Consider the following 23,909-nt stretch of genomic DNA (forward strand, 5'->3'; position numbering starts at 1 on the left):
TTTTATATAAATTTATAAATCTTTACTTTCATCTGGAATGTAAGTACAACAATGTTGAACTTTCAGCATTCTACAGACTCCACCCTCTTTTGCCAATAATATATCAAGGGCAAGTTGATTTTGCCTTACCATGGCACGCATGGCAACCATTTCAGTATTTACCAATAAGAATCCTCCAGCGGTGCTTGTTGACAAGCGATCCACTACTGTTGACAGTCTTCTAATTTTGTTTGCATTCAGAGATATTCCCACTGCTGGTATCAATGCTCCAAAAATGTCACCTACAATTTCGGACCAAGATTCTCTTTTACTACGTGCTAAATAACCACCTAACTCATGTATACCATCTTCTCCTCTTTCCATGTGAAAAATCTTTGGGAAAACTGGCCTACGTAACATGTGCCATACCAATGGTCTGACAAACGATAATATGCCTTGTTCCCACAAATAAAATATAATCCAGGAAAAACTAGATCTCTTCCTCCTTTAAATCCCCACCCACCCATGATTCGGTATATATCATGGCACTCACTGTTACCTAAAAAATAATTATCATATGCTGTTTGATTCCTTATAATGCACAATTTCCCTTTCTGAGGCCAATCTAAAGTCATGGTTGGACTAGCTTCTCCTTTCAAGTGCTTTTCCATTTCAACATCCCAGACTGTCTTTTCCAATTTTCCCTCAGACGTCTTCCGTTGCATTTTCAATCTCCTCTCTTCAACCATATCCAAAAAAGTATTTTCTTCTTTCTTTAAACTGCAAGTCAAATTATTTCTAAAAATAGATTCCAATGTTAGTTCTTAAGTTTCTAAGAAAAATTCACGTAATACCTTTGCAGGTTTCACTTTGTTTAGCTTGTTAATTGATGGTACTTGTGAAAATATGTTATCTACACCTGAAAAATAATATTCTAGCTTCCCTGTTTGGTAAAATAAACTAGCTATCACACTACATGTTATTCCATATGTTACTGGAAGGTGGTGATAAGTCACTCCCTCCGATATAGATGCAGGTAACTGCATACAAACGTAGCAGTCCCTTACATCCATTGTCTTTACATATTCATACAATAATTTTGAAAAAACATTGTTAGAAAAATCAGTTATAGATCTGTCTTTATGCAAATGATTTCTATCTATTTTAGTCGGAACTACCTTTTGAATCTTTTCTATATTAGTTTTTTTTTCACTATGTCCTTCTATTGTTTCTATGGTAACCTTAAATGAGATCATCAGAGCCAGTGTACTCCACAGAAGCATTAGTAATCGTGTACAACAACAACACATTTTACACCATCGCTTCAAAAATATACATCTACCTTTTCTACTATCTGTGTTTGCCATTTCTGTAAAAATGAGCAGTGTCTTTTGACTTAGCCTCTTCTACTTCACAACCAGTTTGTCTAACCCAAGGCTCTAAGCACCTACTTGGTTCTACCAGTTTTGTCTTTTTCCTGTATTTTATTGTCTTTCCATTAGCAGCTTTCTTGTCTCATTCAGTTTGGCATCTCATCGTCCTTCACCTTTTCTTCGTGACCTGAATACAAAATATCCTGAACATCCGCTTCTACTCCAATATCGGACAAGATAACTCTCAGGATTTCCAATTCCTCGTCTTCCTCAACCACTTCCGGTACAGTCACCTCTGGGTTTCCTTGGCTATCCGCCTCTTCTTTTATTTCAGGCAGGGCCACATACGTCCATTCTGGCGACTCATACTTCTGGTTAGGTTTCCTCGTCCTTTTGCTTTCTCTAATTACAACTATTTCTTCGTCTTTTGATTTTTCTTGACTTGTTACTTCATTCACCTGTTCAGGTCTTGGTGAATTTACTCGTGTCAGTCGATATCTCATCCTCTTTATTTTATTCGGCCAAACTTTGTCTTTTGCTGATCTTTTCAGTTTACTTCCTTTATCATTCTTTTCAGTTCTCCAAGCTCTCTTTCTTAGGACTCGATCTTCTGGTACTTCGTCTTCGCTTTCCTCTGACTCTGTTTCAACTTGCTTTTTACTTTCAACAGCTTTTCTTTCCACCACTTCTTTTGTTTTCCCTACTTCTGTCCCTCCTCGGGACTCCGGCACGCAATCTTCCTGCTGACTACTTTTCCCTTCCTCTAACTGGATGTTGGAGTTCCCTATACCTCCTCAGGGGTCTTCCGCATGAATCTTTCCTTCTCTCTCTGTATCTGGCACCTGTTCATCTAAATGTGTAATTTCAGGTGGAATTTCTCTCAATTTTTCATCTGAAACTTCTCTCTCAGCAATTTCTTTAATTGTCTTTCGACTGTCTTTTTCTTTTCTCGAACGTGGAGTTCCTTGTTCAGTTTCTGAGTCTGAGCTGATATCAGAAATCTGTAACCTTCTCCTCAGGGAAATACTTCTTGGGACAAAAGTTAGATTTGACTCTGATTCCCCCCTTTCAGGGTTTTCTTTTGTTCTTGTCTCTTCATCATCTGATTCAGTACTAGATTCTGATTCATCAAAATATTCTTTTTCTGTGCTATCCACTGGATTTGGAATTCTCAAAGTGTGACTTGCATGAATCCAGTTTTTCAATCCAGCACATTTCACAGCTGTTTTTGTGGTCAAAATCACTTGTCGTGGTTTTCCCCACCTTGGAACCAAACAGTTTTTTCTTCTGTGTACTTTGATTCTTACCCAGCCCTCTGGGCTTAGATCATGTGCTTGCTTCTTTTCAAGGGTGGTGGCATCCGCTCCAACCTGATGAAACACAGAATGAACTGCGTCAGCCAAGCTTTTACAGTCATCCAATACCATGTCATCAGTTATAGGCAACAGCTTGTTGACTGGTATGAACACATGACGCTTTGGTCTACCCATGAGAATTTCATGGGGGCTCAACCCTGTAGTTCTGTCTGGAATTGATCTAATAGTCATGAGTACTAGAGGCAAGACATCTGGCCATTTCATACCTGTGGCTAAACACATTTTTCCTATCCTGTTTTTCATAGTACCATTGATTTGCTCCACCACACCAGAAGCCTCTGGGCAATAGGCACAATGTAGTTTTAGTCGTACATTTAATGCTTCACAAATCAATTTTATGATCTCATTATGAAAGTGTCTGCCTCAATCTGATTCAATTGTTACTGGGAACCCAAATCTGGGAATGAATTCCCTCAAAAGCAATTTTGCCACTGTGATTCCATCATTTCTTCTTGTTGGGTATGCGTCTACCCATCTTGAAAACAAACAGACCATAACTAGAACATATCTCAACCGGTTACATGGAGGCATTTCAATGAAATCTACTTGCATTCTGGTAAAAGGCCCTCCTTCTCGACCTATTGTTCCTAGACTCACCACTGTCTTACTTCCAGGGTTGTATTGCTGACATATAAGACATCTCTGACAAAGACTCTCTGCTACAAGTCTAAGTTTTGCATTGTACCAGATCTGCTTAAATGACCTGATCATGGCATCTCTCCCTTTGTGTTCCTGACCATGATACATCTGTGCCATGGCAGACATCATGCTATCAGGCATAACTGGTCTTCCATCCCGATAGACCCACACGTGATCCTTTTCCCTTGGTGCACATCCTGCTTTTACCCACTGCTTCATTTCCTCATCTCCTGCTTCTTCCTGCAATTGCCTTACTTCCTCCCAGGTACCCACAATGTTAGTAAACATTAAGGTGCAAGAACTCACTTCCCTCTCCTTCACCCGATTTATAGAATTCTGATTACGTGCACAGTATTGGGCCATATCAGTGGTATACTTGTTGCCGATGGTGATATAATCGCCAGACTGACTATGTGCGGCACACTTCACAACGGCCAACTGCTTAGGCAGCTGTATCGCCTCAAGCAATTTTCCAACCATTTCAGCATTCTTAATGGGAGTTCCACTTGAAGTCAAAAATCCTCTCTGTAGCCATATTTGGCCAAAGTCATGCACCACACCAAATCCGTACTGACTGTCCGTTATCACAGTCACTCTCACACTCTTCCCAATCTTACATGCTCTAGTTAAAGCAACCAGTTCAGCTACTTGGGCTGATCTTACTCCTTTCAGGTAGGATGCTTCCATTACTGCTGCAACCGTGCATACTGCATATGCTGCACTCAACATTCCATCATCTGTTCTCAAGCAAGACCCATCAACAAACATCACAAAATCACTTTCTGGTAATGGTACATCTTTTATGTCAGGACGTGGTTTGGTACAGAAATTGAGTACATCCAGACAATCATGATCTGCTTCGTCTCTGACTTCCACATTCTCAGCATCAGGCAATAACGTTGAAGGATTCACGTTCAAGCATCTCACAAGACTCACATTCATTGCACCTAATATGACTCATACTTAGTCAGCCGACTATGTGTCATGTACTGAGTGTGACTCCTTTTTAAACGGATTGCCACATCATGAGGTACAAACACTTTCACAGAATATCCCATCACAATTCCTTCACTCTGTTCCAAACTCCTGCAGGTAGTAGCAACTGCTTTCAAGCACCCAGATAAGGCTACGGCTACTGGGTCTAGCATCGATGAGAAGTATGCAATTGGTCTGCTCAGTTTTCCATGCTTCTGTATTAATATAGAAAGTGCACATCCATTCATCTCACTGCAATACAACTCGAACTCCTTCTCATAATCAGGCATACCTAATGCAGGTGCTTCACACAACCCATCTCTCAGTCGTTTAAAAGCTGCCAATTCCTCTTTGTTCAAATCGATGGGGTCTCTCACATCACTTCTTGTCAAACGTACTAAAGGCTTTGCAATCAGGGAAAACCGGCTTATCCATTGCCATCAGTATCTAACCATTCCAAGAAACATTCTCACCTCTCTTTGCGTCATAGGGGCTCTCATTCCTTTTATGATTCTGATTCTGTCTACCGTTATTTTTCTCAGTCCCTTTTCGATTCTATGGCCTAAGTAATGTACTTCCTTTTGGCAAAATTGTAACTTTGATGGTGACACTTTAAGTCCTCCATCAGCCAGATGATTCAGCAAGGCTATAGTGTCTATTTCACAAGCTTCACGAGTTTTCGACGCCACAAGAAGGTCCTCGATATATTGGACTAACACTGAATTCTCGGGCATCTCTAAACTTTCTAAGGGTTTCTTCAATATCTGATTAAATATTGAGGGGCTTTCTGTATACCCCTGTGGAATTCGGCACCAAGCCAAAATACGCTTGCCAAAACGAAACGCAAATATTTGCTGACTGTCCTGGTGCAATGGAATGGAAAAGAAAGCATGGCATAGATCAATCACAGTATACCATTCTGCATCATGGGGAATCTGATACAAAATCACAGATGGATTTGGCACAATGGGACAACACGATACAACGATTTTGTTTATCTTTCTCAAATCTTGCACTATCCTGAACTTTCCATTAGGCTTTTTCAGTCCCATAATCGGGGATTTGCATGGACTACTGATTATTTCTCTCAAAATGCCTTGTTTTATCATTTTTTTCAATCACAGGAGTAACTCCCTCAATTACCTCAGGTGTCAATTTATATTGAGGGGCATTTGGATAGCCTATTTCTTCCTTCACTGTTATTTTGATGGGGTCTACATTTCTCACTAGTCCCACATCTTCTCCTGTGAAATCCCAGACTTCTGCCTTTACAGTCTGTTTCAATTATTTAGGTAATTCATCAGGGTTAAACACAGCATAGGCTTCAGTAACCTAAGTTTCCCTGTTTGCTATAGTCATTTTATACAGCACATCTTCATCAAGGGTCTCAAATGCTATACCATCAGGTGTACAGAAAAGGGTGCAATTCATTTTGCACAGCAAATCCCTACCTAACAAATTCACAGGACTTGTATCGCACACCACAAAGCGGTGCATTTCAGAGAAATTCCCTATGCTAACTTTCACTGGTTCTGTAAGATAAGTTTTAATCTGTCTGTTGGATACACCAACTACTTGGATTGTTTCATCCGAGAGAGAAAGATTCTTAACATCAGCTGACCTAACAGTTGATCGAGTAGCACCAGTATCGACTAAGAAAGTAATACTTTCATCGTTTATTTTTCCATTTACAAATGGGCCTTTCTGGTCTACTTCTAGAGTTGCGCCAAGTACGCACTCCTCTTCCTCCCTTCAGCACCGTCAATAACCTTCGTCTGATTCGCTCTCATCGCGTTCTAGCCAATACTGCGAAACGGCGCTAGCGCACGGCAGCTTAGTTACCATGTTCTTCGTTGTAGAATCCTGTCTCATTACTGTATTTCTGTGAATTTTTGCTTTGTGGAAAAGGTGGTTTTGGCACCTGATTCTGTTGGGTAACAACCTGCTGCTGTCGCTGCGGTTGACCACTCACCTCATTCTGCACCTTTGGATTCAAGGAGGCATTTTCATTATTAGTACTTGGGGGAAATTTACACTCGGATGTCCAATGCCCTATCCTACCGCAATTATGGCACGGGAATTTCTTTTTAGCTTCTTATATATTAAAATTTCCTTTACCTTTCCCAGGAGTGAATTTTGATCTGGGTCCTGTGTTACTTGCTTGTTCTGCTAACTGAGCTTCCTGTCTTTCTGCCACTTTTACTTGTGCCCACATAGCTTTCTCTTTTAACTTACGCTGTTTGGCTTCAATCTCGTCACTGAAATATTTTGCATGTCTCAATACTTCATCTATTTTCTTGTTTTGCCAATCTATAGTATGCTGTTTGATCACCTCACTAATTTCTGGACGTAGACCATATACAAATCTGTATACAAAATGACTCAAATCCTTTTCACTCAAATTTTCATCACCACTGAACTGCTTTAAGGCCAGAATAAGCCTCTCGTAATATGCATGTACCGACTCCTTACTTTCCTGATGAGTTCTGTAAATTTTCACCCAATCTGTCTCTTTGGGAGGTACTTTATTTTTCAGAAAGGCAATAACCTGTTCGTATTTCTTCATTACCTCGGGGTCAGGGGTTCCTGTCTTTGGATCCCTAGGGTATTCCTGTGTAGGCCAATTTATCATTAATTTACAATCTGTCCACGAATCTGCTGGTACTATTATGTCAAATAGACTATTTAGATCAATCCATAATACTTTAGATAATTTTACAAATCTGTCCACATGCCTATACCCCTCGACAGGCTTTTCGCGTAGTCAAGGGAAATCATTTGTAAATGACAAAATATCTTGTCTAGTCCATGGAACATGAACATATCCTCCTCCTGGAATTTCTCTCATGGGGCATTATGTCACTACCTTTTCCTATTCTCTAACAGGGAACGCTGCAAATGTTTTTTCTGAGGCATCATCTCGTTTTCGGTACCACCTACTTCTCCATTTATCCACATCTCCCCATTTTCTAAATAAGATAATTATTTCCTTAATCTGACTTATTCGTCCTGTGGTATTCAAATTTTCAATATCTTTCTCAATAAAATCTATTCGATATGGTTTTTGTAAAGCCTTCACCTTTTCAATATCTATACCCATTTCATTTGCTACTTCTTCTAATCTTTCGTGCAGATTTTTTGCTCTCCATGTTACACTTTTGCACAGAATCAGTAATTCTTCATCCTGATAAGTTTTTAACTTCTCTGTGGGGATAGTTCCTACTATTAACTCTTCCAGTACCATTCGTAGTTTGGCCACATCTAATGATTGGGATTCTTTGTCTTTTCTCTGCAAACTTCTCAACCATTCGCTCAATTCCTCTGAAGTTGGACCTACTGGTTTCTCTACATTACTTCGTTCTAAGTCCCTTTGAGTCTCTAATACTGATTCCATTGTCATTGTATGTCTTTCTGCTATATTTGGGCCTAGAAATGGGTTATTAAAAACATTTGGCTCGATCGTACTCATTGTCTTTCTCCATGGATTTTCGTTTAGGCTTTGCTTTGGCTTCTCTGTCTGTTTATTACTGTTATACGGAACTGTTAAACAATGTTCACTATCTTTCTGTTTATCAAAAATAGGCATCACAGGGCCTATATTCACTGGGACAGTTACAGCTTCTAAGTTTTTAGTCAATTCTCTTATCCTTTCAGTTAATTCTAAAGTTGTTTTTGCTAATTCTGCCAATTTTTCACCATTTACTTTAGTATCTGATGTTTTCTCTATCTCTCTAATGGAATTATTTTTCCCTAATTCTTGGGATACTGGTTCAGTCTTAATGATTCGCAAAGTTTCTCTCATTGGGGCACTTGGTGTCAACATTTCAGATTCTGGTTGATACAGAGGTGGATTTTTATAAAACATGTCATCAAGAACATCATCTTCCGCTTCATGCACTCCATACCCTCCTGATTCTATATGATGTCTCTTTTCTGTACATTTTCTACCTCCTACTCCTTCCGCATTTCTCACAGGAAACAGACCTTCAGTCATACTTGCACTCCGCCATCTCCTCATTCTATCATCATGAGTGTCATGCCCATATCTACCAAACATGTACTTATATCTTCCGCCACTCATCTGTCTCTCTCTGTCATGCATCTCATCTTCCCATTCTGTCAGTGCTTCAAACTGTGTTGGTCTAGGTTTTGGTTCTAGATTCATCATTTTCTCTCTCAAATTTCTCAAAACCGCTAAATTAAACGAACCATGCTCTGGAAATGCCAAGACTCCGTCATTCTTTGTGTATTTAACCAGTTATCTAACCAGATACAAGTATGATATCCGTATTTCGCAACCATAAAGGATGCAGGAGTTTTCGGTGGGGGAAGTAACTATCCTTTCCTAGTCACAATCGGCTTGTCCTTTTTAAACCACTTCTTGATTTTCCCAAACCAGGACTTTTTCTCTTTTTCTGGTGGATCGTAATACATCATTTTTGTCTTCCGTGAATCACTAGTCTCTTCCTTCTGACTATTCTGTTGTTTTAACCAATCGTAGCGCGACTCACACTAACGCACCAATCCGGAGCATCTACGTCACTCTGTAATTCTCCACTCCTAGTGTGACTCACACTAATGCACCAATCAGGAGCGTCTATGTTTCTAGCTGATTAGCCAATCCCAACGCGTACTTTCTGACGTCAGCTTTTCTCGCTGTCGCGGCTCCTGCTCCTGTTGACCCCTCCTTTACAAAATTCCCTCTGTAGGCTTTTTACTTTCTTCAAATTCAAAAAACTGTTAGTAACGACATAAAAAACGCCACCATTGTCCGCTTCACTAACCAAAGGATAGTTAATGATCTTTTTTACAAGAATTCTGTCTTTCCCGAGAGCAGCGCTTACCTCTGCCCTACTACAGAATCGTTACTTCCGTTGATAAAGTAGCACATCCCTCTACCTTACCCTTCTAACAAGCTTTAGCTAACTGTTTCTCCAGAATTAAGACACCTAATTGGAGTCCCAATGCTCCTGAGAAATAAAACCAGAGTTTCGCAGTTAACCCGAATGCCTTTTCATTCACACACTTTCACACAGACAAATGTAGTACAGTCACACAGAATTCTGTCTTTCCCGAGAACAGCGAACAGTCTGTCCTACTACAGAATTATGACACTTGTTAACAAAGTAGCACTTCCCTCTACTTTATCCTTCTAGCAAGCTTAGGGAACACCTATTACCTTTTCAGTGATAAGCGTTATCAGAGTACCTTCGGGACTCCTGTTACTTAAGACTAAAATTTCACAGGTGACCTTTGCTACCATGCACTCCTCTCATACAAGAAATATCTCTAATGTCAACACACGACGATGTTACCGAACAGAACCCAGACAATGCGTCATGCGACTTCAATCGTCACACGTTTCCCCCGTGTGCCTACAGGGCAACAACAATTTCGTCTTTCCCGAGAGCAGCGCTTACCTCTGCTCTACTACGGAACCGTTACAAACTTCCGACTTCCTACATCCCAGAAGCCGTGCGAACAACATAGAACTCAACGCGACTCAACATAGAGTGTTAATACATAAACCAATACCAATCAATAATCAATAAGCAATGTACAAGCAATAATCACCAAACCAAAACAATAAAACCATAACTCTGCTACCAGAAAAACTGTTGCAGCGCGGAAACCTGGGTAACGGGAATCAGAACAAAACCCCGTACCAAAATCCTCCCTTCGTCACAGACCAAATATCACATTTACACATTCACTCATACATTCATTGGTGGGGCCCATAACACCAACACTCACGCTACACTTCTCACTGGTCTGCACTTACAGGAGAGATGAATGTTCCAAGCGCTGACATGAAAGGAATACCTTATAACCTATAAAGAGAAAATTATTTACATAGCTATACACTAATATTTTTATCTCTACACATCTGAAACCTAAACATTAAGATACTCCTCCCACGTGATCAATGGATCATTTAGTTGGATTGGTAGGGTGATATAGTCCTGCTAAAACACACTCAAGATCCTGATCTATCTTCTCTCAATAAACGACCAAAACACATTTGCTTTTTAATCAATAATTTGTTTATCTAATTAATGCAAGAATTTAGATCCATCTAGTAAATTTATTAGTCATTACACAAATCACGGAACACCATATTTACCTAATCTGGCTATCGGTTGTCCTCTAAGTCATCAAATTTAGTCATCAATCAGTCAGAATTCGAAAGTTCTCCATGCAGCACGCTACAGTCCCAAAGATTGGGTCAAGGACCCGAGACGTGCAAGCATCGAGCAGTGCCCATAAATGTTAGGAAGTCCTCAGTTCATCAAGAAATTGGGCAGCATTCAGTCTGTCAAAGGTTCAGGAACGCAGCAGTCACGTAGAGTCACCATCGTCTCTGTCAGCAAAAGGGAAAGTACGAGAGAGATAAGAGATCCTCTCTATTCTAACCTCATTTTAGAATGAAAGTAAAGAAAAGAAGATACATTTTCCGAATATTTGGGCTTATCCCATTGGTCGATTGGGATCGTTTGGTGAGGTTTCACACAGTTCAGGAGGTTATGTCATTATACATGATCCAGCCGATCCTTGTGTCTGTCCATTGTTAAAATGCTTGGCAGGCTTCCCATTGTGACCTTGCTTGGGCACAGCGAGTCTAGGGTCATGTCGAGGCCACTGGTACATGTTGTTGCGCAGGCGCACTTTGCCCGAAACCTCGTGGAATGGTGGCCATCACATCGTGTCAATTTGGCGGCCATCTTAGTTTTAGGCCCAAACGACAACTTAAGCGAAACAAACACAAAAGAGTAATTAATACATAGAAATAATGAATAAAATGTTAAACCCTCACTAATTCCCCTATGTGCTTGTAATTATCTAGCGTATGACGACATTTAAAGCGTTCATATTCACCCATTGATGTCATCTGGTGCGACATTACGATAACGTCACAAAAGCAACATATATCATGCAATATTCTATTTTCCTAGTATTAGTATGCGTATATATGTTAATTACAAATTTTATAGCCATGCAATTTGCACATCCCACGTGTGTTTCGTATATTAGTAATGTTGATTAAATGTCAAACAAACACATTAATATTATTACAATTAATAGATTATTCTAATTAGTGTAAACATGCAAAATGGGGGGGGGTATACAAAACTTTGCACTTCCCGCTCCATCAGGAGCACGACGGGTGTGTGCATACTACACTTACAAGTGGCAGAATAGCATGCAGGTCTGCAGTTTGTTGTTTATTATTGCGCGAAAGACAGGATATCGATTGAGATACAAAGGAACAATATAGCATATCTTTTTTGAATGTCCGTAGGGGGCTAGATATTGGGCAGTCACCCCAGGGACACGTGATCAGAGGACGCGTGCACCATTGTGAAGACGGTTGCAGGTACGAGGAGGCTTCGCAACCGCGAGGTAAAGATGTGATTATGTATACTATTTGAAGCAAACCGCTTGGCTAAAAAGTGTTTGAATTCATTATGTCTTCTTGTAAGGCAGATGGATGTTACAACTGGCATCGAGTTTGTGTTTTTCAATGGTACCATCAAAGGAATCTCGAGTGAAGTTGAGAATTGGAACCCCTAACAGCCCTGAAGAAGTTGCGTGACGATTCAGCAACAAAACATGTTGGCAGTACAGAGTTGATCATGGTTTGACGAAAACCATTTTTAATTGGGGAAGCTTGCAGCATTTAATAAAGCTGTGTCAGGCCAACAAGCTTCACCGGTTTTTAATGGTGAGAATTACATTTTCAGATTCTCACAGGAGTCTAATGGGCACATTAAAAAACACTAGGCACTGATAGTTTATTTCCATTTAAGTTTCACTATCACTCTTAATCTATTGGTTTGAGATTCTTTCAAAAGGAGAATTTACACCTATCTTTTCTTCGCACAGAGAGAGAGTGACTGATGATGATAAGTGGGTATGCTGGCGAGAACCAGCAAGCAGCCCTCTGGTTGCTACTACCGTGAGGTACTCTCTCTCTTTTCTCACATTTTTTAACATTCCTTTGGTTATTTTCAGGTGGGGTTTAGCCTCTGATGGTTTTTAAGACATTACATTGATACACCATGATAAGTAGTGATAGGGCACACACTCTAGGGAATTGAAAAATATTGAAAACCTGTTGTCATAGTCTAAGGATTGGGTGTAGTGTAGGCGAGGCCATTTGTTGTTTATAAGACTTTGAGTGGGGGGCGGCCTGGCCTTCATTTCCCCCTTGACTCCTATTGTGTTGGTGTGTTGGCATCTATGTTAAAAGATAGTAGTGTTACAGACAGCAGCCCCTCACTCAGTCTGTTCAGTTCGCCTGGCTTTGAAAGGTTGGTCTACCTTCAATTCTTTACAGAGGTAAACTGGACTGCAATCCTGCAAAATTCTACGAATCAGGTGTTAGACTAACGCATTTTGGGGCATATCAGCAAGGGCTTATCTCCCAAGCTACAGGAATCCATGCGTTAGCTGGAAAACAGTGTGATTATTGCTGGAAATCCAGCGATAATCGCACTGCGACCAGCGATACCTTGCTGATAGGGCAGGGTGGTCTTAGCCATGTAATCCCCCTCCCATTGGATTACATGACTAAATCAGATTACAAGCAGGCGTAAGGAAAGTAGCGATAACTGTGGTTAGCGCTACTTTTCCTATCGCTCTGCTTGCTAGGCGTGTAGCTTGATAATTGGAGGAATGTCGGTTAGCGACATTTCTCCAGTTATTTTGGCACGGAACGCCCACTTTGCATCTCATTAGAGATGCAAAGCTGAGCGTTGTTGTAAGGGGCGCTAAATCAGCAAAACACGCAATAGCGTGTCTTTGCAGATAAGGCGATGAAATTATCGCCGCTTTTCGCCCGAAAACGGATGCAAAAGCGGCGATAATTTCATAGCGCCGCCTTGCTTGTATGCCCCATTGTTGCTGGTGTAAGTATCACCACACTAAAATGCATTAGATGCACATTATAGCGCCCTTGGGACCACCCTACGATGAGGCACGTTATAACTCCAACCCAGCTGTTAAATATAAAGCAGCCTGCCCATGAGCTACCACTGACATGCTCTGTCTGAGACATTCACTTTTGTCTCACTAGTTGCTTCTGAAATCATTTTTGGGTCTGTTGTGGCAAGCCCGGGCACCCTGAGCTTCAAGTCGCTGATAACTCAGCCTATGGGCTAAACCACGTGATCCAGTCAGCACCTCTAGTGAAAGAATGACAAACACCCCAGCCGGCAGTAGCACATGAATGACTTGGGTGGTGCAGCCCTGCCAAGTACCACGCATCAGGCGTTAGACTAACGCATTTCAGTGTGGTGATTCGCATCATTGCACTGAATTGCAAAGTCAGACATAATAGGCATAGTGCCTGCCTCAGCTGTCAAGCTGTTAGCGCTATGCTGACTGAGCTGGAGTGGCAGCACGGCTGTCATGCGTTCTGCTCCCGGCAGGCTTGGGCTTGGTTGAGCCGCTAGCTGCTACTGGCTACAATGAAAAAGGAAGGATTCCGGCGGCACAGCATTGATTCTGACTTACTACTGACGTCAGAGGCAGTGCCCAGTAGCTACTAACGAGACGCAGGTTGTGAGTCCGAATGACACAGTGACTTTAATAGGTGCGGGACGTCTGCGTCGTGGCCAGGATTCTGACGAGAAGGCAGGCGGCCAGAAAACCGAATTGCTGCTCGCTTGTTCTCTCGCTGTTGAAGTAAGTGAGTCTCAGACTGTGCGTCTATGTGTTAATCTCTCAATGATTCCTCAAAAATGTGTTTATAGCACTTGGTGCACAGTCAACCAGCTGCCTGCCCTGCGTTAGCTGAACTTGAGGTTCTACAGTCACACACTCAGTCTCATGACTCTGGTCACACAAACTTTAGTTTTCACAAGCCATGCAATATAAACAGCACCCTGGCTTCCTCTCAGAAAGCCATCCAGCAAGTTGTGTCTCAGCCAGAGACTTACTCCTCAATCAGTGCCCGGTGCTGACATGGCAGCTGTCCATGAGTTGTGTGTGTGTGTTGACTTAGGCATTTGTGCCACTGGCTGCAGGACTGGTAGGCTAACTGGGGTGGACTGCTTGCTGTTAGGATAATTTTAGGGTTGAGAGGGTAGTTTTTGAAACAACACTACAGGCTGCCCGACAGTGACTGACTCAAAGTGCCCTTCCATTTCTGGTGGTTTGCAGCAGTTTTAAGATCTTCTTTGAGTATCTCATTTCTCAAATGTGTGTAATTTCTGATATTTATATGTATTTATATGTTGCCCTCATCTTCATTGCTTGATTTTACTAGCAAACATAGGGCCTCATTACAATGTCGGTCAGAAAGCATTCCGACCGACTCCTTGTCATAATCATTTCCAACTGACTTGGGTTCAAGGAGTCCAACCGACCGATTCTGAGGTTTCCGGTCTGACGCCCATTGACTTCAATGGGAGCCTGTTTTCCGACCGACAGCACAAGTTCCTATTGGAAAAATGGGTGGTTGCTGAAAACCTTGCACCCTGTGGCAGGCACCCCATCATGGCTGTCACACTGTGCATGGTTGTAAAGAGGGGTCCCATGGGTACTGCCATGGGCCCCAACCGGAGGCCTCCAGGTGAAGGGTGGCCTTCTACGGTCCTCCAAAGTCAGTTTTTGACTGCCGTTTTGTGTCGGACGGACCGATTCAGAAAGGCTGTCCGAATCCATCATCGTAATACGTTGGTCAGAAACCCTGTCCGTAGAACTGTACAGCGTCTCCGAATGCCGGTCAGAAAGACCGAATGATTACCTTCTATTGTAATCGGTCGGTCAGAAATGTTCCCGAATCGGTCGGAAACATGTTTTCTGACTCAGGTTAGGACAATCCGAAGCCCGTTTGGCGGCTTTACGACCAACATCGTAATCGGCCCAAAGTGTCACTCAAAGTCATTGAAATGTCACTCATAATTACACTGGTGGTCTTTCCCTACATGATTTCCCTTTTTTCCTCGTACTTGACCACCATTTTTTTTGTTGGAAATAGGACTCTGGGCGCCTTACCGCTGCTAAACAGTGCTGAGGTTCAGGTGCTCTCTCCTAAAAACATGGGGGCATATGCATCAACCAAACTAATACCGATTCCTTAATAGCGAAAAATAAGGAATCGCCATTAAGGAATCGGTAATTGGCATGCATCAACAGATTCGGTTAAATTTAGCGATTCCTTAAAAATCGCTTAATTTACTGATTCCTTAATAGCGGGGCACGCAAACGGCCCCACTAGCAAATAGCGAGTTCGGTAATACCGATTTGGCTAATAGCGAGTTCGGTAATACCGAATTAGCAATTACCGAATCGGTAATAGCGAAATCGCAAATTGCCGCGTCGCTCCGGGAACAGGCTGATGACATCACCAACCAGGAAATACTGCTGCCCCACCCACATAGCCTCGACAGAGGAGCAGACAGGAGCTGGAAAGAAGGACAGGCTGTGCAGAGTGAGGCCACACAGATTCTGCCAGTCACAGCACACATCCATCATGTCGCAGGAAGTGCCATCCAGCGCTGAATCTGCACGCAAGCGCAAGAAGAAGTTTTCAGACAGGGAGCTGGAGTACCTCATCGAGGGAGTGTCCAGCAAACACGACCGCCTCTTTGGCAAGCTGTCCCTCAAGGTGCCTGAGACCGAGAAGCGGCGCATCTGGCAGCGCATCCGTGAGAGGGTCAATGCGGTTGGCGTCACTAGCCGCAGCATCGACGACCTGAAAAAACGGTGGTATGACCTCCGGAAGCGCGCAAAAGAGAGGATTGCTGAGAGGCTCCGGGAGGCAAGAAGGACTGGAGGCGGAACAAGCACTGCACCATCCAACACAGCCCTGGAGGACCTCGTGGAAGGGACGATAGAGCGGGAAGCCGTCGTGGGGGTGATCCAGATGGATACGTCCGGCGCAGCCACAAGTGCCCAAGGTAAGATGCATGCCTGTGCCACACCCAGCATAGCGTAAATCCATACCCATGCCCCCAGCCCAATCTCACTGTGTCTGCAGCTCTGGCACAGACAGTTCCACACATGACACTACTGCATCTTGGGAGTTGTAGTCTAGTCAGCCCAGAGTGCAGGTACAGGCGTAAATCCTCACACAACACTTATTTTGTACATGGCTGTAGACTGTTCATTTGTTGGACCACAGAGGGACATTGATGGGTACAACACTATGTAGGTGTAATCATCCCACTAATCATGCACTGTTTCACACACAGATGCATCACCTGGGGACTCTGACGACAGCGACCAGCTGATCATATCTGAGACACCCGTGGAGTCAGACCAGGAGACTGTGCAGGATGCGCACGCACCGCCAACACCTGCCACCCCACCAGCACCACCTCCACCAGCGCCACAATCATCGGCACCAGCACCAGTGCCACAAGCCAAGGCACCTGCGCCACAAGCCAAGGCACCACCACCTGCGCAACAAGCAACGGCACCAGCAAGCCAGCCTGCAGCCAGTACAGCCACAATACCGCAGAGGCACAGGCACCAAGTTGCGCCCTTGCAGGAGATGGCAACCCCCCCCCCGCAATTGGCACCCACGCAGCGCACATCCACACCACCTGCTGCACCACATGGAGGCTCAAGACACGCACGGCGTCACAGGGCCCGTCGCAGTTCCGTCTCCTCAGCTGACCAGGGTGTCCCAACAACCTCTGCAATTGAGGAGAGGATGCTGCGCACACAGAACCTGCAGGGAAGACATGTGGCTAGCATCAGCTGCAACATCGTGCGCCTAGCGAGGGAGATGCGCGCCATGACTGCAGCAGTCACCGACATGGGCTCCGCGGTCAGGGACATGGGCACGGCGGTCAGGGACCAGACCACTGCGGTTGCTGATGGCAATGCTCAGCTGAGGGAGGAGGTACGTGAGCTCACCCGTGCCATCAGGGAGGGCCATGAGTCCCAGAGGAGGAGTAACCGGCAGCTAATGTTGCGTTCTGCCGCCGCTACCAAGGCCATACAACGGCACAGCAACTGCACCGCTGTGTTGGCACGCCGCACAGTCTCCCTGCAGGTGGACCTTGGGCACTTCTGCGGTGATGTTGCCAAGTCACTGGGACACATCACCACTGCTGTGGAACAACTTCAGAGCAGCACATGCAGTGCTGCAGCATTGGGAGGGGATGACACCAGTGAGGCTGCCTCCAGTGTCAGCAGCGTGTCACTGGCAGAGGCCAGCACCAGGCGCCGAAGTTCGCGTGCCTCCACGGGGACAGGCCGTGGTGAGGGTTTGGATGCACCTGAGCGGAGGCTTGGTGTACGTGGCAAGCGCCACTAGAAATTTGGACATGCTGCAGGTCCATGGTGGAGCAACCATGGCCATCCAATTATTCTGTTTGCACAGGCCTGACTTTAAGGAACCTTTTATTTACATTTATGCAGTCGGAGCATGATTCACAATGCTAGTTCTGTTGCACAATCCTCAGTGCTACTGTGCATTAAACAGTTGCACCCAACACCAACTTGTAATGTCTCATTTTTCCCAGGGTCAAAAATGATTTTGCGTTATGTCTGTCCGCCTCCTATGGCCCTCTGCTGTGTTTGGGATGTGTGCCGGTCGTCGTTGGGCGGGTGGTTGGTCAGCCTGGGGGTCGTCATCCCTGTCCACCTCCATGGGTATCCCCCTTCTGGTGGCAATGTTGTGCAGCATTGCACATACAGCAATTATTCGACAGCATGTGTCTGGTTGGTATAGCATTGCGCCGCCAGTCTTGTGGAGGATACGGAAGCGGCTCTTGAGAATCCCAAAAGTCCGCTCTATCACATTCCTCGTGCTGATGTGTGCAGCGTTGTAGCGATGTTCCTGCGGGGTTGCTGGATTTAGGTATGGGGTTAGTATGTATTCCCGCAGGGCGTAAGCGCTGTCACCTAGGAGATAGAAGCATAGACTTAGCATTGGTGATGTACATACATGTGTGGTGTTGGTGTGGGGAAGCGTAGTTCTACTTACCTAACAGGAGTCCCTCTCCAAATTCGCCATTGAGTAGTCGCCTGTGCATTCCACTGTTGCGGAAGATGTATGAGTCGTGTGTGCTCCCTGGGAATTGTGCCACTAGGTCCGTTATGATGTTGTTGGCATTGCACACAACCTGCACGTTGATCGAGCGGTATGACTTGCGGTTCCTGAAAAGGTACTCATTTGCTGACGGAGGGCATATGGGGATATGCGTGCAGTCGATGCATCCAATCACATGTGGAAATTGTGCCACCTGGTAGAATGCCTGTTTGGTGCGGTCCAACTGCTGTGGGGTTGTGGGGAAGCTGATGTGTCTGTGGAGCATTGTCAGCATGGCATCTAGGAATTTTTGGAAGAAGCGTGACAGTGCGCTTTGCGAAACACCTCCGGCAACCGCAATTACCCCCTGGAAACTCCCTGAGGCCAGTAGGTGCAGGCTGCATAGTACCTGAACGTGCGCAGGGATTGCATTTGTCCGGTGGGTCTGGTGCTGCAGTAATGGTTCCAGGTCTGCAATCAGGCGCATGATCATAGCGCGATTGAGGCGATATTTCTGGTACACCTCGTCCTCATTCTGGCCGAGCAGGGTTATGCGCAGTCTGAACACTCGCTCCTGGACCCTTCTCCTGCGCTGTCCTGCTGCATTGATCCGCATCCTCCTTGCAAGCACGTAGAGGGCAGCCATTTTGTGGGAGCCAACAGGGTCTCCTGGGCCAAATTTAAGGGTTTAGTGATTGCCTCAATCATTTGCACATGTGGGGAATTTTTTTAAAATTTTTTTTTTTTTTTTTTTGTGACTTTACCTCCAGGTTTTGCTTCCCCTTATTTAGCTCTGGCAAAATAGCGATTTTTGGGATTTTCGTTATTAGCGAGTTTTGTTGCATTGGGGTGCGAATCGTTATTTGCTATTGGCAATTTCCGGGAGCTAATAGTGATTTCGGTAATTGCGATTTCGGTATTTAGCGATTCGGTAAATTAGCATTGTGGGTATTAGCGATTCGGTAACTTAGCATTTTGGGTATTAGCGATTCGGTATGTTCGAGGTTTTTATTTAGCGATTCGTTATTTGCTCGGGTTTTGGGTTGATGCATTGGGATTGGGTATTTTTCACACAATACCGGGAGCTATTACCGAATCGGTATTTTACCGACTGGATTTTGGCTTGATGCATAAGGGTGATGGTTGCTACAGGCCCGTGCTACTGTGATGAGGCCACTGTCCTGTCTGCGCACTAGTAGTTGGAATAAGGCTGGGACTGAATGCTAATGTAACCCTGATGGCCCCGCCTCTTGTCACCATAGACGGACAGGGCAGAAGGGACAAGGAACACTACAGAGCCCCTAGATTCTTCCAGAACCTTCCAACCCCCCAGGTTGCCCCCAGAACTTGCCGCCTTTTTGGTCACCTGACTTAAGGGTATACAAGGAAGGGAGGGAACCCCAGATCGCTGTTACACTACTGGACCTGGGAACTCTCCGCTGGAGTGACGGCTGCTGAGCTAGGGGGATTGCTACACTACTGAGGCTGACTGAGCCTAGGAACTTCTGCGCCAAGTTAGCTGAGTTACCCTGCCGGCCTGCTGACCTTGCCCTGTGGGAGGGGAACCAGGGATACCATCCCCAGTGTGTCTCCACCATCCAGGCTAACTGACTGCCTGATCATGGGACTCTGAACCAACTGCATGGACTGTCACTGCAACCCTGCCCGAGGTAACTGACCTGGAGTCTGCTACAGCGCTGTGGCTGTGTAGCGCCGTGGAGGTGAAGCGCTGTGTGCTCAAGACCACCGCTGGCCCAGGCCCCCGACTGCCTGGTGAGCTGCAGTGCTGCGGAGAAAGCGCTGAGTGTGCCCAGGGTCAGCAGGAGCTGTGGGAGCGAAGGGCAGTGAGGATGACGCGCTGTGTTGCCTTGAAATCACCGCTGCAGACCCGGGTCCCCAACGGTATTGCCACCCGAGGTGCTGGTGCCTCGAAATCATAGCTGCAGACCCGGGCAGCACCGCGAGGAATCCCCAGCGACACCAGGAGAGCGCCACGCTGGGATTGGTGCTCGCGGGAAGCATCCCCTGGCAACCGGGATTCCATTGAGGCGCGCCCCCGCTGACGTCAGCATCCAGTGGGGAGGGCCGTGCCAGACCTCGGAGGAAGAGGGAGATGCTGAGCCCAAGTTGGTCGCAGGGCGGGGGCAGCCGCCTTTGCCCAGATCGCAAGGAGAGACCAGAGGAGCCTCGGCCCCCCTCCCCAGCGCCAGGTAACATCCCGGGCGGGAGGCTATTCTTGATAGAAGCGGGGCTTCCGGGGACTGAGTAATGTGTGGAATGGCAGCTCCGTAACCGCGCGCCTGCCGAGTGGGATGTGGGCCAAACTACTGGGGCCAATTAACTTCACATCTCCTGCCCCCAGGTGGTAGAAACACGCCCCTACAGAGGGACCGGAATTAGTTCCCTACGTTTGGAAGCTGTCGTTGTTTGCCCCAGACCTTCGCATTTAAGAGACGTGTACCACGAAGCTTGAGGGGCAACCTCCTCAGAGACATTGTATTGGAGACGTTAAAACAGTCCAAGGGAAGCCCTGAAAACCAGTGCATGTTGTGTCTATTGACCTAACTTGCCCACCGACATTTCTGTTACTGAGAAACCTTGATTACCAAGAGTGGGTTTTTGCCATTTTGAATCTTGCCAAAGTTTTAGATAAAGCTTCTTTCATCTTGATATAAAAACAGGTGTGGTGTCCTTTTTTGAGTGCTTTTACTCTGTCAGGGTGGATGCGTGCTGCACAACTACTTTACACATTGCCTCGTGCGTGCCTACCTGCCTCGCGCCAAGCTACCTTGTCGGAATCGGTGGTCCCTACTTGGACTTGGGTGCAGGCTCTGGCCAACTGGAGACCCCGGTTCTAACACACTGACATTATGAAAATGTCACAAATAGAAATCTGAAACCTTGGCAGCTATGGTGGTGCCAGCATTGCCTTGTTGTTTTCCGACACCGCACAAAGGTCAGGAGATTATCATATTGGCTTGGAGCCAGATGGCCGGCTGCAACTTTGTTTTTAATTTGCCACACCCACTGCTAGTGAAAGAACTGCCTGGGGCCCTTCCGGTATAACGAGCAACCCCCTCTCACAGTGCTCACTATGGAGGAGAGGCGGTCGTGGGCTGTAGGTTTGTATTTGTACGTTTTCTTGGCACTAGGCAGGCCAGGGTTTGCTCGCTGCCTGAAGCGTCTCGCGTCCTGCTGACCCCTTCCGCAGGCCCCATGGGGCCTGGCCAGACATAGCCCCAGGGCATGGGTGAGAAGTGATTTCTGTTATTCATTGCTTTCCATGCACTTCAGTGCTTGGTTTTACTCATGAAAAAGTCTTGTTCAAACTGTCACACATTTGGTTGTTGAATGTCATTCACAGTACACTGAAACCATGGAAATGTCACGCATAAGCAATCTGAAAACTTGGCAGCTATGGGACTGCCTGAAACTCTGCATCGCAGATCTGTATAAGGACAGTGTGGTATGCATGGATTTATTGATTGTGTGTGAGAGTGCCTTTAAATTAGTGGTCGAAGTAGATAAAGAAAAGTATGGGAACTGTAATCCTTTGTACAATGGGGCATGGTAAGCAAGTGTGGGGCGGGCCAGAGGTATGGCTAAAAGAACACAATATTCTGTAATATTTTTGTTGGCCTTTCACCTACAGCTTAAGGTATATCAAATATAATGCACACACCTTAAATGAAAAGTAAATTAAACTTGAATTCATTTGTGGGAAATTCCTTTTTCTAGTAGGACTGATTGGTTGGTTATTGCGAGGACTTCAAATGGTTGTAAGTTTAAACAGAAGGTCACTGATTTGCTGATTAACCAATTGAACATATTTACATTCCTTTCAGGTAGTAGTTACCTTAGAGATGAAGGCTTATTTCTTCGTATGCTACCTCTCCCTTCTCTCACTTCACTCCCCTTACAATGCAATTCAACCATCTAGGAACATAAACAAAAAGTATGGAAAAAATTTTGATCAAATTAATAAAGCTTGGGAACGTCATTCCCCCATTCCCTTGCCCACTTCCTACTCTCTGCTTTAAGTGCATTTTCACTGTGCAGGTGCTTAAAACTCTGTCATAGAAACCTATTGATGAAGTTTCTGCCTCGAGAGCAGTCTGAGTGAGAAATGGTGCAGAAGATCTATTCAGTGGTGCTGAAACTATTTGCAGAGTGGGGGGTGCCATCAGTGTTACATCAATGAAGTCATAAGGATTGCAAAACATCCAATTGTCGCAATGACAACAGTGTAGCTCATGAGAGTCTACCATTCAGGAGTGTGGTATGTAGCTGGTGGTGAATTTTGGAGCACACTGCAACACATATATTTCTAAAATAGTCTGGTAACACACTGTCATTTATGGAAAGCACATTTTCCATTGAAACGGACCCTATAGGGCTTATTGCGATGTCGGTTGGAGTTGCCTCTAACTGACACCATCTCGGTCTCTGGACTGACCGACCTCCTGATTATGATGCGACCGAACACTGTTCGGTCGGATACTTACATTTCTCTATGGGAGCATGTGTGAGGGCCGTAAACCAGCAGTAATACAGGCTCCCATAAGGAAATGGGTGTGTGTGTAAAACCCTGCACCCTGTACACGGGGCACCCTAGGTACCCCCTCGGCCACCAACCATAGGCCGCAGAGGCAAGGGTGACCAACTCTGGCAGGGAACACAAAGTTCCTCAGAAACAGTTACCTTGGCTGGAGAAGCAGTCTTCATGCAGTTCCAGGCTACACACTTGTGGAAAAACATGTTTGACAACTGACTTCCCCTTCCCTGTCCCTCGTGCCAACCTGTCTACCTCGATAACAGAGCAGCCCCTCTGCCAAGCGTTTCCCCATGTGCCCCATGTGACCTTCTCATTTGAAGGTTTCGCTTTGGGCTAACACCCATGTGGCTGCCTATGGGAGGGAGGTAACACCTCTCTCTGAGCAGGACCCTGTGTCCTGTCCTAGGAGTCATTAGCATGCCTTCCCAGAAGGGAAGAAAGCGGTCTGCAGAACAGACCCCGTGCACAACAGTGAACGGGCACTGGAAATCTTGGGCAACTAAAGTGGAAACTTCTAAAGTTGCACTTTGCCCATCAGTAACATTAAACTCGATTCAACCACTGATTATTTTGATAGCTTACAGTATCAACTTTAGTAGTCCCAATCAGACATTAGCAGGGGTGAAATGCCAGCCTGTAACTCTGCACTTGCCAATGGGGCTACCAGCCTTTCCACAGGAAAAATAAAAAAGACAATTTAGTTTTACCGCTTGAGCATTGAAAAGTACATGTTCCACTTTTTGACAGACAGCACCCCGCCTTAGGGCTCACAAGGCCTACCTTAGGGGTGACTTGCATATATTAAAAAGGGAGGTTTGAGCTTTGAAATTACTTTCAATGGCAAAGTTGAGTTAGCAGTTTTAAAACGCCCTTCCAGTCTGTGGCCAGAGTGGGAGTCATGTTTTACCTTGTCGTACTAGTGGTGGCACAACAAATGCTGCAATCCACGAGAGATGCTTTAACTTACATGCCATAGGTACCCCATGCCCTATATAATAGGGACTTACAAGTAAGTTGGGCTA

The 23,909-nt window shown here is 45.1% G+C and overlaps 1 protein-coding gene across 5 annotated transcripts in view; it reads left to right on the top strand.

The window, feature by feature from the left end:
* Positions 1–23,909, top strand: part of LOC146830605 (ly6/PLAUR domain-containing protein 2-like) — a 254,480-nt gene that overhangs the window by 151,065 nt on the left and 79,506 nt on the right. For 2 of the 5 annotated variants that reach the window (XM_085604793.1, XM_085604794.1), the window contains exon 1: positions 20,322–20,542. The exons of 2 other annotated variants lie outside the window; for them this stretch is intronic. In XM_085604793.1, coding sequence (XP_085460919.1) covers positions 20,446–20,542 — 97 coding nt within the window. In that variant the 5' untranslated portion in view covers positions 20,322–20,445. Of the gene's footprint in view, positions 1–20,321; positions 20,543–23,909 lie in introns of those variants that run through there. One more of the 5 variants, XM_085604795.1, reaches the window with a different exon arrangement.

Source organism: Triturus cristatus, chromosome 5_1, assembly GCF_964204655.1.
Source record: "Triturus cristatus chromosome 5_1, aTriCri1.1, whole genome shotgun sequence".
Classification (NCBI taxonomy): domain Eukaryota; kingdom Metazoa; phylum Chordata; class Amphibia; order Caudata; family Salamandridae; genus Triturus; species Triturus cristatus.